The following is a 17,496-nucleotide window of genomic DNA, read 5'->3' as shown; positions in this document are numbered from 1 at the left end:
ATACTAGTGACAAATGCATTGGTTGAGCATTAACCACACTCATATGCTTGCTCCTTTACTCTGTGTCAGCCTTCTTCTCCTTTAGGTTTGTGAATTGAGGATTGCACCTCCAAAGCAGGTTTTAAAAACCTTGCATTCTACTCCCCTGAGTTGTACTTTGTGGACGCAGGGCACCATGGGTGTTTTTCAGGAGGATTGGTGGAGTCACACTGCTCCAAGGTAATACTAGTTAATATGAACTGGCCTAGGGGTCAAGAGGGAGACTGGTTGAAGGTCAATAGAAGTCTTTTTCACTAAGGCTAGTCAGCCGCCTATCCACCTTTGTTACGCAATTTAGGAAGATATGGCTTGCTAACGTATTTAATGTGTGTGGTTGGGTAGTGTCAATGCTTCTTCGCAGGATCAGGGATGGTGTTGTCCTCAAGAACATATGAGGAAACGTGCCCTTAAATGGATTTGATGGTCAGTAAATCAAATATCATAACCAGTTAAATAGGCCTTCTTGAGTCAAAGCACAAGTTAGAAATCATGAATGTTTATTCAACTCCACACCGACAAAACAGAAGTAGTCATCATGGGCCCACACCAGACGCTTGGAACGACACCTGGTGGCTCACCGCCCTCGGCAGCCCACCAGCCCCCACGGACCACGCACGCAACCTTGTAATCATCCTAGACTCCGAGCTCAAAATGGATTGCCAGATCAACTCCTACACATCCTCCTGCTTCCACATCCTCCACCTCCTACATAAGACCTTCAAATGAATCCCCCTCGAGCACAGAAAAACCATCACCCACGCCCTCGTCACCAGCAGACAAGACTAAGGCAACGGCAACGCATTCTACGACGGAATAAAAAAAAAAAACCTCACTGCCAGCTACAAAACATCCAGGACGCCGCCGCAAGACTGGTCCTCAACTTACCACGACACTGCCAAAGTCTCCCAACACCTGCGCACACTCCACTGGCTCCCCATCGAGGTAAGAATCACCTTCAAGATCCTCACCCACGCACACAAAGTCCTCCACAACACCGAACGAGCATACCTCAACAGCCAAATCAACTTCCATGCACTCCAAAGAACCCTACGATAAGCCCAGCTCTCCTACGCCGTGATTCCCCACGCCAGAAAGACCAGATCAGGAGGCCGCTCCTTCTCCTTCTTTGCGGCCAGAGCATGGAACACCCTACCGCTCTACCTCAGGCAGACAACATCACTCCCCATCTTCACGAGAAACCTCAAAACCAGGCTCTTCGACAAACCCCCTCCTTCATGGACTGGAACCTGCACCCTCTGTCCCCCCAGCGTCTTACGATCCTTACGGGTGAGTAGTCACGCTCAACAAACCCATGATTGGTTGATTTATTAAAAGATTTAGGTTCATTACAGAAGGGTAGTCTCAAAATCAGTCAAAATGCATAATAATTCATATACAGGGAAATTTGCATTAAGATCAGTCAAATGCAGCAGGAGGTTTAATTTTAGGTCGGACCTCAGATAAAATATCAAATCATTCTAAGCCTCAAGCACGAGGAAGACTAGCAAGGGTCTGCTCTCTAAGAATCGAGAGATTGCCTCTTGCAAAGCAAGCCTAGCCGAACAGGACAGGCTCCCCAAGTCTGGCTCATCTCCAGAATGAGATCTCATTGATAGGGAAACACACAGTAAAAATCAACCAGTCAGCATGAGGTGAGCAAAATGTTTTGTAGGCTCAGCAAATCACAACACAGAATATAATGCAACATTATTGAACACCATTCTAAACTCCATCTTCTATTACATAATAATCCTTCTCCTTTTGACCCAGTGTAATCTAATGTGACAGTACAAATCTAGTTACACTCAGAACAATGATGGACTTACGTAATGAATGGACCCACAGAGGTTCAGGCAGGGAGAACCAGGAACAGTTATATTTTGATGGGAGCTTCCTGTAAAGTCCCCCCATACAACCCATCATAAAAAAGCATTTCATTTCTATGCATTTCCTGAGTGAGTGCGAAATAAAAGCGCAGTCACGTTAAATTCAAGATGGAGCCAGCACTAGCTTAGGCCTTGTTTGGCAAAAGATAGAAAAACATGGTCCTGTAAAGTGCAGTGAATTTGTTTTTAATGCAAAACATGAATGCCACTATATAAACATTATTTATTATTCAGAAATCACTTTTACAGTAGTAAGACCATACCTCTGATTTTACAATGAACCCAGGATATAGATGTGCTCTGCTAGTTCAATTTTCTGAGCATAGGACATCGCTTGTAACTAACAAAGGAGGACAATGGCACAATTACTGCCAATAATATTTACTTACATGCATTGCAGCTTTGATAGTGGGTGCTTCTGTTTTCAAGCTTACATGGTAGGTTCATGAATGTGGAGCTCAATGATGATATTGTGTGTTATCTAGAGGTTGTAGGTTTGAATCCCAGTTAGAAAGACTCAGCCTTTTATCCTCCTATGCATTCATTTTCAAGGGGTGATGATAAATGTGTATCCAAAAATGCCATGTACAGCAAAATAACTATTATTATTATTATTATTATTATTATTATTATTATTAGCAGTATTATTATATTACAATTACTATTATTATTATTATTTCACTTGAAGAGGAATCCTTGTGCAGCCGTAATATTGATGTGGCCCTTGAAAATAAAATAAACTCGGAGCATCTTTTCTTCTTTTCAATTTCTAAGCGCAAACATAGTAAAACGAGGACAATGTATTGATGCGTGGTTCGAAGAACCAGCATGAAGACCATCAGAACTGTACCTGGGCAACTTTATACCAAGCATTGGTGCCCTTCAGGGCCAGGAACCCAAAGAACCCTGGCAATATTCTCAGACCATCCCCTGAGGAAGAACTGCTTGCCCCCGGGAGGCTGGAAATGCTTGCCTGCTGCTTTTGTTACTGGGGGCTGATATTACAGCACCGCTCCAAAACTGGCCTCAACTAACAAAACCGTCCCCCACCATTGCAAAACCGGCCGCCACACTTCCAGCCTCACGGGGAAACGCCCAATGCCCGGTACAGCCAGTCAGTTAGGTATGGTGCCCATGCCCAATAGTGATAAACAATGACTCTTAGTACAGAGGCGCGAGCTCTTACTTTGCGTACGCCTTCTCAAGCAATGCACTCCAAAACTCATTGGCCACATTGGAATGACAGTAGATCAGTTCGCCGTTCATTGTCGGCAGTCTGTCATCAATAACAACATCGATCCAGTCTCCCAAAGACCAAAACCGGAAATGAAAGATCCCCGTGTATTTGTTGTGTCTTCTTGGATCCCATTCTTGTTGTTTCCAATCTGGGATCACCTAAAGAGAGAAGGCATAACAACTAATGAAACATGAACAAAAACATATTGTCCTTGGTTCAGGTAATACATAATATGCAACTGAATAAAGATAACGCATTTGTGAAAATCACATCTCATTAGTTCAAGTTTATAGAATTTATGACATTCTTCTTTGATCACATTAGCATCTAGTGCCTAGAAAACATCATTGTGCATGTGCAATGTATAAAATTAATTAACTAATAAATGTAAACGTGCAATTGAACAAATTATTACTCACTGCGAGTCTCCATTACTTAGAGTCTATTACAATGTTAGCCCTCACCTCATAAGGTGGGCACCAAATTTCCAAATCTGACCGATACACACAACTCAAATAAAGCCACTTCCCTTATTTGGAAGGGGCATATTATAAATGGGGTAGCATGGTGCAGAGCGGACGGGCCAAACTCCAGAGGACAGGTGCTAAGCATCCACACAGTACACACAGGCGACTCACAAGGCACTCCACAAAAAGAGACCACACCAGTTTAGGTGAAACATATGTATTATGCCAAACACGTTAGGATCTTATCACAGGTATGAACACAGTGCCACCTGACACCAGGTAGCAATATACAAGGGGACTATTTACAGGGCAGGGCCAATCGGGCTGCTGCCAGCATCATCACTAGGTACAACAAATAAAGATAAAGCCCTCAGCAATAACTGGGTAGCAGCCAGTACCTACTGGTAAATCCATGCACTTGGCATTATCCCAATAGTATTAGGCATGAATTACATTTGCCTGAGGCCTCTCAGTAGGGGTAAAAGCATTAGGCCTAAACCTGCGGTATAACTGCAATATCATTTGCGATAAATCATAATGGGTCAGACATAGTCCTAGATCACCATAGCCCGGTATTGGCAGGCACATTAGCATTGGGCATACTCACATGACATTAGGCAAACTTGCATGAGGCGTCTCAATATGCATAAAAACACATTATGCGCAACCATTAGGCATGGAAACATAGGGGACACTCATCAGGCGCAGACCACCTTAGGCGGGGCTTAAGCCACCTCAGCTCAGGTACAGCACTGTATACAGGACACCAGCAATGCACGCACTAGGGGATAAAAACCTTCAGCATCCACCTTGGGCATCTAGATGCATTAAGCATCCGTTACATTGAGCATCAATCACAATCCCCCCATTAGGCCGGAATCCTGAGCAACCCCACATTATCATGAAAACATGAACACCCCATTAGGTATAAGAGTATTAGGGAAAAACCTTATCACGAACCACAGGCCCATTATGCATAGAAACATTTGTATAAGTCACATTGGCCTAAATCAGCACTGCAAACCGGAGGGAAAAGCATTAGGTATCATCCTAGGTACAAATGCATTATGCAACAATATTATGCAAGAAATTATATGAGGCAATGGCCTCGCCGGCATAAACACAGTTCGTCCCAACCGGGGGCACAACACTCTGAAACTGGCCCCAGGCCAACTAGCCTTTCTCCGGGGCTCAAATGCCCTATGTCCCGCAAAGTCAGGGCTGGCTGCAAAAACAACAAAAGGAAAGTGCTCAAAGCGCTGGGGCAGGGCAGGAGTGTCTCTCACTCCTCTCTCTCTTCTCCTGAGGAGTACAATGCCCCCAAAACGTTGCAGCTGCCCACTGTCAACCAAGCAGGCAGGAGAGAATCCAACACGCCGGGATCCCCTCGTAGCGCTTTAGAATCCCGGCGCTGCAGACATCTGCTCCTCTTCTCCTGAGCACAGTTGAAGCGCCTTGGCAGCAAGCAGAGCACAGTCAATGCGAATAAGGCACTCTGGCAGCACCACAATGCAGCACACAAAGCGGGGAATTAAAATATAGCGCTTTGACAGCACAGCGCTGCAGGTCTCAGCTCCTCTTCCCCCGGCACCCTGAATATAGCGCTTACATGTGTTCTGTCGCACCAGGGGCTCCTCGCCAGCAATGCGAATATAGCGCTCACAAGGCACTAGGTAGCTGCCACAGATTAAGGGTTCCACCTAAGGACATAGCGCCTGCTTCTCTCTCCTCCCTGGCCATCTGCATATAGCGCTTGGGCAGTACAGTGCTAGAGTGCAGGCAGGGGGAGAGTACACGCAGTCCACATGGACGGCTCACGTGGCGCTAGGTCCCACCAGCAGACTCAGGGACAACAGGTCGCGCTCCTCACCTCCTTCTGGGCGCAGTAAAAGGAGCTCCTTGGCAGTCATTCAAAGCTCTCTCCTTTTCCAGGTGCTAGGGAGAAGTCAGGGCCCAGGTGTAGCGCTCACGAGGCGCTAGGGCAGGAGAGCAGGCAGGCAGTGCTAGGCCAGGTCAGCAGTCAGTGGGTTCTCATCAGTACAGGACAGCAGCTCCTCGGAACCATCATCCCCTGTAACGTGGCACTCCTCCTGGTACAGCAGCCTGAACTCCAGCAGCGGCACTCACTGGCCCTGTGGACAGTGGAGGGGTACAGATGGGTTTAGGGGCCAGCAAACAGGCCCATGCGGCGGCACCCCCTGGCAGCGTGTCCCCTCTCAATCCAGTCCACCTTCAGTCTGAGCACATGGCATCTCTACTGCTCTACATATACCAGAAAGGCTGGAAACTTCTAGAAGGTCCCTGGTAGTTCCAGCCTCAACTGTCACTGTGGGGAGTATAGAGCACCTTGTCACTTCAAGCACTAGACCACTAACCAACCTCAGTCAGGCGGCCAAAGCAGACAGAAATGGCGTCCATTTTAAAAGTGACATTTTACAAAGGTGCATTTCTACAATGGTGAAAATGACTCTGGGCACACCATGGCGCAGCATGTATCACTGCAACTCGTACCACACATGGCATTTACATTCCTCTACCATGGGGGAGATATAGGTGCAAACACCATTGCACGCCATTTAACATTTGCATTTGAAATACATCCACATGCCATGTTGATTCCCACAAAAGCGAAACAATTCAGGAAAAAAGGGTCAAGTCCAACAGGGCATATCATTTGTGTTGTTAGTTAAGGCCTTACAAGTAAAAAAAAACAGCAGATTCCTGAGGTGGCTCCTTTGCAATGGCAGAGGAGTGTCGCCCCACTGCCTGGCTTAGATCCAGCAAAATAAAAATCAAAACATGCTCTAACATCGTTTCATTTTTCATTTGATGGCTCTGAGCCAGCATGTGTCATGGAAGGAGGAGGACACCCTAAGTGTGTATATGTGTTTGGCCAGCTCTCAGAGTAACCACAGCACACATGCGCACTTAGGTTTCTCCATCCCGGCTGCATTGAACAGCCGGGCTGGAAAAACCACCACTGAATCCGTGGCCTGAGTGGAGCATCTTTTCGGCCCACTCAGCCAATCCCCGCACTGCCTTCCGAGGAGAGCAGTGCAGGGATTGGATGGGGTCTGCCTCAAACGTTGCTGGGACCAGGAAAAGAAGAGGAAGCATGATGCAATGCAGGAAGCAGCTGTTGGCTTCAGGTACACCCCCACACACGCTCCCGTCTCCATGTTCCCTCCACCCACCCCACCATCCATTGTTTGTGGCGCCCGCCACACGCCTCTTCAGAGGGAGAGTGGAATGTAATGACAGAGTTGAGGAAGAGTGGAGTCACTGTAATAGATATTACAGTTCAATAATGAAGAGTCCACCTACCCATCATCTTTCTCATCACAGTTCCTAATAAATGTAGGGATATACCCTAGGAAAATGCTTTAACTTAAATAACAATGAATGTTCAAAAATGACATAATGCAGGTGTCAGACATGTGTTCCTTTCAACCGATGTGCCAACATCTTATTCATACAATTAACAAAAGTTAACTAAGCACAGGTCAGTAAGACTGAAGAAAACAACATTGGAACCAAATGCACGATCTCTCATGCCTGTTCCTCAAGACTACATTGGAGAATGAAGGTAGAGGGAAGTGCCTGGAGGTCTGCCCTGCAAACCCTGAACTTCAGTCCTAGGTGTAGACATCCCTCTGGTGGACTGCTCCTCAACTGGGCCTGCTTTAATCTTTTTGAGCTAGATGATAAAAAAATGCAGCGGTTGGCCATACCCAACAACTGCTGTGAGAGGCACAGAAATAACTGAATTCCCCCAGGCACAGTTGGCGGTAACTACAGAAATATTGGTGAAAAATAAATATATTTCTCCTTGTTATGCCTCCGTTGGGATGGCTTACTATTTTAACGCAGTCCGGGGTTAGTAGATCTAGGAATGTGCCAAAAACCATGGGCGGATGTGTGGGAGTACCGGCGCTCCACCCAGGAAGCCATCGCAAGGCAGTGACTGGTACTGCCATGCATTACTCCAGATTTAATAAGCCATGCAAGTTTGAAGTGTGGCTCAATGGTTAGAGTGGCAGACCCTGACGCAGAGGTCTAGCCTGGGACCAGGGTTCAATTCCACGCCTCAGCGGGTCTTGGGCTCAAAATTCCCCGGACCTGATAATTCTCGCCTCGGTGCCTATTCCAATCATGGGTCCCACTCTGCTATTCTGGGCAATAGCTTGCTTAATCTCCACAACGGCCCCCACAACGCTAAGGATGCCTGGCCTCCACCTTGGGGGTGCCCAGGAGTGGACGCCTCACGGGGAAAGCCAGGATGGATTCCACAGCGGTATTCATACAAGCGCCTTGAGACCCTTGTGGGTGAGTAGTGCGCTATACAAGTAACAATTTAAATTTTTTGCGTGGCTTAGTACATCAGATTTAAGAGCTTGCGTTGCCTTGTGTCGCCTTGCGTGACAACAGCGATGCAAGCCCTTACGAAATATGGGCCTGACTCTGTAGCCCACAATACCTCCCTCAGTAAGCCTTGGACTGCTTAAGCTCGTTAATCAGACAGCCAAATGCTAAAACTGCCACTTGGTTATCCACGTTATAAGGACCTCAGGTCTCCAGGAATGAAAAGCCCTGGTTGATACAATTGAGACCCAGTAACGCCTGACTTCACGGGATGCTACAGCCTGGATTTCTCACAACATGAATATGCAAAGAATCAATGTTTTTCCTACATCTGGCAAATGAAAATTTGAAAATACTTTTTTGTCCTTTGAAAACAGTGTACTTCTTGTGTCTGAGTGTGTCCAAATTTTGGCTTAATGTGCAGGAAATTAAGAAAACAAATATGATACATTTTGTTTCAAGTACTGGATGGAATCTAATTTAGGATCAATATAGATCAAGTGTATATTTCCTTATAGTATTAATACTAGTATTACTAATAAGAATTCTGCATGTATTAGATGAACCATTGGAAATCACACTATTAATAGCAGTTTTCGAAGTATCAGCAATTGCTGTAGCACTGAAAGTAGCATCATTAAAAGAATGTGTTGTACATAGAGTTGGAATGTTATTATTATAATGCTACTAGTATTAGAGTCTTGAGCATTATTTGAAAAGTTAGTACACTTGTACTAGTAGCAGTGATGCTCATAACAGTACTAGCAGTACTTGCAGCATCAGTATTCAGAACAGTAAAATACTCAAAGTAATTTGTGGCCCAGGTATAGCTGCAGTAATATTTGTTCTACTAATACAAGTGGGTCCTGGAATAGTAGTACATATAGTAGTACTAAGGGCAGTGGTCCTTATAGAAGTAATGATACTATTGCTCATAGTACAGGTACTTGTAAGTCTGGATCTAGTATGTATGGTTGTTCTATTAGTAATACTTCAAAATGACTAGAACAAGTAGCGGTTGAGCTAGGAGAGGTATTAAGAGAAGCATTTGAAGCACTAATAATGAAGAACTGCATAAATGTATGAAAACGTGTCCTACTGTTCTCTATATTGCATGAAATAGTATGCACTATTTCCCAAGTTTTCTTCTAAAATCAGATATTGTCCAAAGGTTGCATGAATACTGAGTTCCTTTACAAGGTTGGAGAATAGTGACTCTATTTAGCTCTTGGTAGGCATTCCAGCATCCTCCTGGATCAGCAAAGGGATGTCCTCTGTTACCCTGCAGCTTCCTCCTAGATCAGCAAAGGGATGTCCTCTATTACCCTGTTGGTCCGCGCCTGCAGTGTCTAGAGATGCCAACCTGCATGGCAGGGATCTCTCTGCTGCTGCATGGAGGCCATTTGACATTTTCCCTTCCCACTTCCAACGTGCTGCACAATTGCAAGATAAGGTCAAACAAAAAAGACTAACAGTGGGCCTGCCCTGAATATGGCGGGACTGCACACACAGAGAGGTATTCAACCTCAATTATGCAATTTGCGCTGTAGGGGAATCTCTGTGCACTCCTGCACTAAATGCCATTCGGCCTGCACTAGTCCCAGAGGGGGGCGTATCAACAGTTGGACATGTTTTGAGGGATTAATTGCCTGTCCCTCCCTCAATTTACCCATAGCACCATAGCCATCTATCACCCATACAAGTCAAGCTTAGCCACAAATAATGTTCTGGCATGCTTCTTAGCATGGTAAGAGGAGTGCATCTACAGACCTGGGTGAGCACTGGCCCAGCATGCCTCCTAACCTCCACTACAAGCTTTTCTCCATAATCAGGCCCCATTAGTTCCACAATCCTTAGCAAATACATAAATCTGCCAAAAAGTGATTAAATGACCATTACAGTTTAAAGAAAAGAGGGATTACATGAATTTGCTTTTCCTTTTTCGTGCATATTTTTAAGTAGAAAAAGCTACCAGCAGGAAGGACACATTTATAGCAATTTGTTTATGTTTTTCTCACAATAGGTAAATGCAAAACATATAGAATCCCTGCATGTTTTTATACAATTTGAGCGACAGCCTTTTTAACATAATGTAACTGATTCTAATATCATTTTAGCAAAAATACCTTTTGGTGTATTTAATTTAACAAGATAGATTCTGCTTTTATACTTGCCTGCAATGAACATGAAAGAGCAAGAAATATGGGGTTTAAGTGGTTTGTTGGAAGGGTAAAAGTATGATCGTGTATTATAAGCAATAAGGTACCCCCCTTCATACATTATACAGTTATTGCAAGTCACTTCAGAGTTCTGTGACCTTATTAAGGAACTATGGGCCACATGAATTAAGCTATTTTGTGTATACAAGCAGGCCGATTCCCTGCATCCGCCTGTTTGTGAACGCAAAAAAGGCTTTTCCTATGTAACAACCTCTATTTTGCGATTCAGTAACCGGTTACCAAATTGCAAAATGGGTTTGCAATTCGATATTAGGAAGGGGCGTGCTTAGGCGTCCCTTCCTAATACCGAATTGCAGTGGTATGAATGAATGTTTTGCGACTAAATACTGGTTGCATAAAAGTCGCAGATTGAAATGAAATGAAAAAAGGGACTTGCTAAAGCGCACTGTGGCCAAGCGGCTTCCTGGCGCTGAGAACTAGTGCCTGACTCTACAGAGCATCCAAAAGGGCTAACAAGGGAAGGCCTGGGCAAAAAGAAACGTTTTCAGGGCTTTACGAAAAGAGGGGTAGGTGGGAATGGAACGAATAGAGAGAGGAAGACTGTTCCAGAACTGGGGGGCAAGAACCGAGAAGCGGGTGACCCCTGTTCTGGATTTACGGAAGCGGGGGACTTGGAGAAGAGAGAGAGATGAAGAACGGAGAGTGCGAGCAGGAGTGTAGGGAGTGATCAAGGAAGCAATAAAAAGGGGGGCGGAGTGGGTATAAGCCCGGAAGGCTAAACAGGCCAATTTAAAAAAAGATCTAAAGTTCAATCTGATGGTAACCCATTCGCAAATAGGAAGGGGTCCCAAAGGGGCCCTTTCCCTTGGTGAATGGTGGCGGATACATATTATAAGATCAGGCAGTTCTGCTCTTAAAAAATGAAAAGGAAACTGTTCATTATTTTCTTTTAAATGCAAAACTGTTTATCTTAAAGGAAACAGGTTGCATTTAAAAGAAAAATATCACTTTATACAAAAGCAGGGCCGGCTCTAGGCTCATGGTGGCCCTGGGCAGGGAGCGTAGATAGGGGGCCCGGAAGAGGGGGTCCGGGCGGAGCGGAACGCGCAGGCCAGTAAAGAGGGGAGGGGGTCAGGAGTTTAGAAGTGGAAGAGAGCCGGAGGCCGCCAAATCCTTGCCAGGGGCCACCACGCAAATATGTATCAATTCTCGGAGGATTAATATATTAAGGAAATGTATTGGCGTGGTGGCCCCTGGGGTTTGGTGGCCCTGTGCAGGTGCACAGCTTGCACATGCCTAGAGCCGGCCCTGACAAAAGCAATCATGGACATGGTAGTCTGCTGACCCCAGGAGGCCACTCTCCCCTGTGATTTTAGCGAGTCCTAATGAGTTGCAAACTGCGACCTACCTCATTAATATTAATGAGCTGGCCGATTTCTGACCCCCAAGGAATATCTAAATGAAATTTGATGAGTTTTTCATTAGGACTAGCGATTGCCTAATTGTGATTCACAGAAAAGTCGCAATTAGGTAATCGCTATTCCTAATATGGATACATGTGGCCCTAAGTCTTTACGGTTACGGAACTCCCTGTTGACATGAAGTGTGTACTTCATCCCATATATAATTTACTCAAATACACAGAACTAGAAAATCTGTCCTCTATTCCTAGGAGGAAACTGTTTTTAAAATCCGATTTACTCAAAACAAATGGTAAAATTTCTCAGATAAGCGTAATGTGGGTTTCTAATGAACTAATTTTTGTGATGCACATATTCCTCCAGTGTCATTTTTCTCTGTGGTCAACAATATTAATGCTAGTAGGGTGCTCTGTTCCACTCATATTAGATGATGCTGAACATAAGTATTTTGATAGTGTTTTACTACTCCAAGACCTGCTCAAGTCACTACTGGCAGTAGTTTACCCAACCCATATACTTCTTTAGATGGGGATCCAGTGGAGATCGCAGAGGAGTTGGATGATGCGGTTGTGGTGGGGGATGTCTAGGATCAGTCTGGCTGTGGCGTTCTGGAAGGTCTGGGATTTGCAAAGTAGTTTCTTGTTCATTCCGGCATAGAGGGCATTGCCGTAGTCCAGTCTGCTGGAATCCATCTGAACATTTTTCGGAGTACGCGGAGGGTGTTGAAGCAGGCTGAGGATACGTTGTTGATCTGGTGGTTCATTTTGAGCGATGAGTAAAGTATGATGCTTAGGTTTTGTGCATGGTCCGTTGGGGTGGGGGCGTTTCCAAGGGCGGGCGCCATCAGTTGTCATCACACGCTGAGGATGGAGCCATGGATGAGGACTTCTGTTTTCTCGAAATTGAGTTTCAGGCAGCTAAAGACATGTCATCGCTATATACCTTGGTACTAACGCAGCCACAGATATCACTAGGTTTAAAACACTTAGGTCCAGATGTAGGTAAGTTCGATTTACTGATTCTAAAATACCGAATTTTACCGATTCGGTATTTTAGAATTGGTAAATGGTATGTAGGTAAGTATTCGGTAAAGTTTACCGAATCGGTAATATTCGGTAAATACCGATTCGGTAAATACCGAATCGGTAATTTCCATTCATTCCTTTGGGCCTGGAGGCCCATAGGAATGAATGGGAATTACCGAATTGGTATTTACCGATTCGGTAATGGGGGAACACATTCAAGGGTGGCAGGGTCTCACATTGACACCCTGTTGCACCCCTGAATAGTGCATGGGTGCACATGTGGCACACACACACACATGCCCTAAGGGCATGTATGTCTGCCACATGGCACTTTTGAAAAAGGCACAAATTTGCTTCTTCAAAGGTTTTTGATATTTACCACCAACTGGTAAATACCGAATACTTAACCATACAATGCACTCGTATGAGGGCTCCCTACATTTCAGATTCAGTAATTTACCGATTCGGTATTTTAAGGAATCAGTAATTTACCGACTCCTTAAATTGCCGATTCGGTAAATTACCGAATCTGAAATGTAGCCACCTACATCTCAATAGCCTAATACCGGTCGGTAACGGCCGAAATTCGGTAATTTTGGCCGTTACCGACCGGTATTGAGCTACCTACATCTAGCCCTTAAATCTTAAAAAATACTTGTCCAACTTACCTGCCGTACCCAAAAAATCATCTGTGCACCATAATAAATAACCCTGCCAAATTTCGTACAACTCCAACAGACTATTTTAGCACTACACAAAATATAACAGTCTATGTAAAATGCAGTGGATTTGTTGCCCGTTCTGGGACGCCCCTGTTTTCTTTGAACTCGCTTGACCAAACGCCACAAACCTTTCACTACTCCAACAGCAGGTCTGCAAAGTTTCACAGACATTTGTCAAACAGGTTCTAAGTTATTCAGGGGCAACAAAAAAAAATCTCTATCTATGGTCACCCTAACAACATTGTTGGCACCCCCACTCGGTTAAAAATATATATATATATATAAAGTCTAAGATATGTATATATCAAAACAAAACCCTTTCAGGTGTTGCATATATTATGTAAAAAAAGATGCAGAGAACTCTGGGTAGTTCCCAAGTTTAGGTGGAGAGTAGCTCCTGTCTAGAGCACACTACAACACCAGCGACACCTTGAATTCGCTCAGCTCAAATGCCTGCTTTGCTATCAAAGTTTTTAAACATAGGATTAGCACAGTGCCATCCATACTAAGATATAAAGGGACAACGTCTTTTGCCATTTCTACTGCAAAGTCTTTAAGCATAGGATTAGCACAGTGCCATCCATGTCAAGCTGTAAAATGACAAAATACACTCCAGGCACAGTATTACAGCTTTGGATTGGTAAAATACCATCCAAGCCAACCTGGAATGAATAAAAGCAACTCCTGACGTGTTTCGCTAATATAGCTGCTCTCCATCTAAACTTGGGAACTATCCAGAGTTCTCCGCTTCTTTTTTTGCATATAAATATAAATATACACACACACACATACACAAACACACAGACACATTCACTTTATTAATCTTATATTTTATTTTGTAAGCAGTCACAGTCCCTACCTGTCTACAGACCACAGATTAGAAAACACTGGTCTAGACAACAAAAGACATGGTCAATGAAGTGTGGCTTATTATCACATTCACAGTAGCTTTTATCTCAAGGGCGTGCTTAGTTCTCTGCTCGGTACTGTACAAGCGAGCATGTTTTCGTTGAAACATGAACTATTTGCAATCAGTGGAAGACTGGGAATGTGACCAGAGGTTAATGTCTAACCTCGGTCACACCTCTTCAGACGATGACAGAACTGGTGGAAAATCTCCAAAATGGTTTGCCAACTTTGACATCTGGAAGTGGATTTTATTTAGTGTTTACCATAGGATACATTTATGGTCCATTCGCTGTTCAGTGCCTTTTTGTCTTAGAATTCCTTAGTAGCCTGTTGTTGTATTACAGGAGTACACACATAATTAAATTAGGTAAAAGCAGCCAGGAACTAGTCTAGGCTTGACTCATGTCTCTTGTGCATACATCTTTATTATGAGTGCTTTTAGTGTCATCCAGTGAATCCTTTTACAAATGAAAAAGGCACCACTAGAGCCCTCATGGACCTGACTGGGGTGAATTCCTGAGTGATGATTGAGCGGTTTTTTGGGGAGGTTTAGATAGGTTACCATGCAGTATTGTTATCTGCTCACCAATACAGTCTGTATTATCAGTGTGTAGTGTTTGAGAGTTAACAAAGGACAAAAGTTTACAGGCTGTATTTACGAGGATCAATTCTTGGAGTCCAAATGAATATTCATTCTCCAATGTAGGATGTGGCAGTCGGCTGACTTAGCTGGGAGAGCCAGAACGCGTTCAGTAGGACACTACTTTTTTAGTCAGGACCAAGATCACGGTGGTATTGTTGTTTAGGTAAATGACATTTGCTCTTATCCAGTTTTTACTTGGAAAAAGATAGTCACTGTTATGATCATCTCATTGGGGTCTATTGGAGCACTGTGCAAACCAGCTTGCACCAAAGAAGTACATACTGGAAGTGGGTGGGACATAAGGGAAAGCATTGGGGAACAACTGCAGTCTCAGTAGTAGGGTAGGCGTAACTCCCCAATGAGCACAGTTCCACTGGTGTGGGCGTCTCGCTTCTTGGAGGTCAGCTTTGCTTGTTAGGTGCAAGTTCCATACATTGGGACACTTGCTGTCACTGGATACGTGAATCACAGTCCAAAGAGATCCGCCAGTTGGAGCACAAAAAATAAGCAATACATGTGAGTCTGACATCCTGCAGCACAGGCACAGTCATGTGCCCTACTCTTGGAGTACCTACGAGATCAGCTGGTCAAAGCTGCCCACCCGAGCGAAAAGAAGAGAGAGCTCCGAGAGATCCTAGAACTGCCCCCAGTGACAGGACACTACAAATGTAATAACTACACCGCCTGCCAGTTCACCAGAGATACTAAATCATTCATGCTCAATTGCAAAGTGCACGCCAAACCAGGATCTCTAAGTGCAATACGAAAAACTTGATTTATTGCTTGCAGTGTCCATGCAAGTTAGTGTACATTGGCGAAGAAACTCAGTCCATGAACGCGCTTGGGTTACAACACAGATCTAGAGTTAGATTCTCAGTTCCTGGCGATCCCCTTGTAGACTACTACAAAATTGGCATCACACAGAAAATATTACCTGGTCTGTTCTTGTTGTAGTCCAAAGGAACTACAGAGGAGGGTCTCTTGAATCTAGTCTAAACAAGTCAGAAGCCAGGATAATAGAGAGGTTTGGCACAGCCTCACATGGATGAGATGTGGTCTTTAATTTGAAAACATGAGCCCATTTGGATCACTATGTTGTGTTCATTTTTAGGTCGAAGCCTGCATTGCAGGGCATGGCCCTGCTGCAGGCAAAGAGATATTGTGAGCAGGGAATTTCAGTATGGCATGAAGCCACGCCCCTTTTTTCCATTGGCAGGCCTCTTGAAACGGAGGCCTGCCATTGGAAAAAGCTCCTGTTTAGCAGATTTGTCTGCTCTGGATCCCACCTCTCGAGGACTCCATGACCTGCCTTACGGTAGCACAGCAATATTTTCAGAAATATTGCCTTGGCAACCATGAGGCAGGTCAGGGAGTCCTGGAGGGGAGGAATCAGTATTGTGCGCAGCAAGTAACAATTATCACAGCATGAGACCCCACTTATCACAGCATGTCAACAGGCACCCCAGGCTGCTGGAGCACTCAACTATAATTATTGTGCAGTTGAGTGCTCCAGCAGTGTGGGGCACCTCTCTGCATGCTGTGATAATTATCACTTTGGGGCCTCATGCTGTGATAATTAGGGTGGCATGCTCTATTTGCAGCACTGAACATTTTCAAAGAAGGTGAACATTTTCAAAGAAGGCGAAGCAGCGACATTCATTGGAGACACTCACCCTCACGCCCTCACCCCCCTCACTCCCCCTCATCCCCTCACACCCCCTGACCCCTCACACACCTCCTCACCCTCACACCCCCTCACTCTCACACACCCTCAAACACCCTCACCCTCTCACCCTCACACCCCCTCACCTTCACACACCCTCTCACACCGCCTCACCCTCACACCGCCTCACCCTCACACCGCCTCACCCTCACACCGCCTCACCCTCACGCCGCCTCACCCTCACACCGCCTCACCCTCACACCCCCTCACCCTCACACCCCCTCACCCTCACACACTCTCACCTCACACCCCTCACATACCCTCACACACCCTCACTCACCCCACACCCCCTCACTCACACTCACACCCCTCACCCTCTCACCCTCACTCACCCTCACACCCCCTCACCCTCACCCTCACACCCCCTCACCCTCACACCCCCTCACCTTCACACACCCTCTCACCATCACACACCCTCACCCCCCTCACCCTCACACCCCCTCATCCCCTCTCACCCTCACACACCCTCACTCACTCACACCCTCACCCTCACACCCCCTCACACCCCCTCACCCTCACACCCTCACCCCCCTCACTCCCCCTCACCCCCTCACACCCCCTGACCCCTCACACACCTCCTCACCCTCACACCCCCTCACTCTCACACACCCTCAAACACCCTCACCCTCTCACCCTCACACCCCCTCACCTTCACACACCATCTCACACCGCCTCACCCTCACACCGCCTCACCCTCACACCGCCTCACACCGCCTCACCCTCACGCCACCTCACCCTCACCCTCTCACCCTCACACCCCCTCACCTTCACACACCCTCTCACACCTCCTCACCCTCACACCCCCTCACCCTCACACCCCCTCACCCTCACACACTCTCACCCTCACATACCCTCACACACCCTCACTCACCCTCACACCCC

The 17,496-nt window shown here is 45.7% G+C and overlaps 1 protein-coding gene across 1 annotated transcript in view; it reads right to left on the bottom strand.

Annotated features, from left to right (window-relative positions):
• Window positions 1-17,496, bottom strand: part of CAPN6 (calpain 6) — a 521,958-nt gene that overhangs the window by 213,425 nt on the left and 291,037 nt on the right. Inside the window, exon 4 of the mRNA XM_086918437.1 lies at window positions 3,112-3,320. Within this exon, the coding sequence (XP_086774563.1) occupies window positions 3,112-3,320 (209 nt within the window). The remainder of the gene's footprint in view (window positions 1-3,111; window positions 3,321-17,496) is intronic.

Source organism: Lissotriton vulgaris, chromosome 4_1 (genome assembly GCF_964263255.1).
Source record: "Lissotriton vulgaris chromosome 4_1, aLisVul1.2, whole genome shotgun sequence".
In the NCBI taxonomy this organism is placed as follows: domain Eukaryota; kingdom Metazoa; phylum Chordata; class Amphibia; order Caudata; family Salamandridae; genus Lissotriton; species Lissotriton vulgaris.
This window is presented reverse-complemented; position numbering and strand designations above follow the sequence as displayed.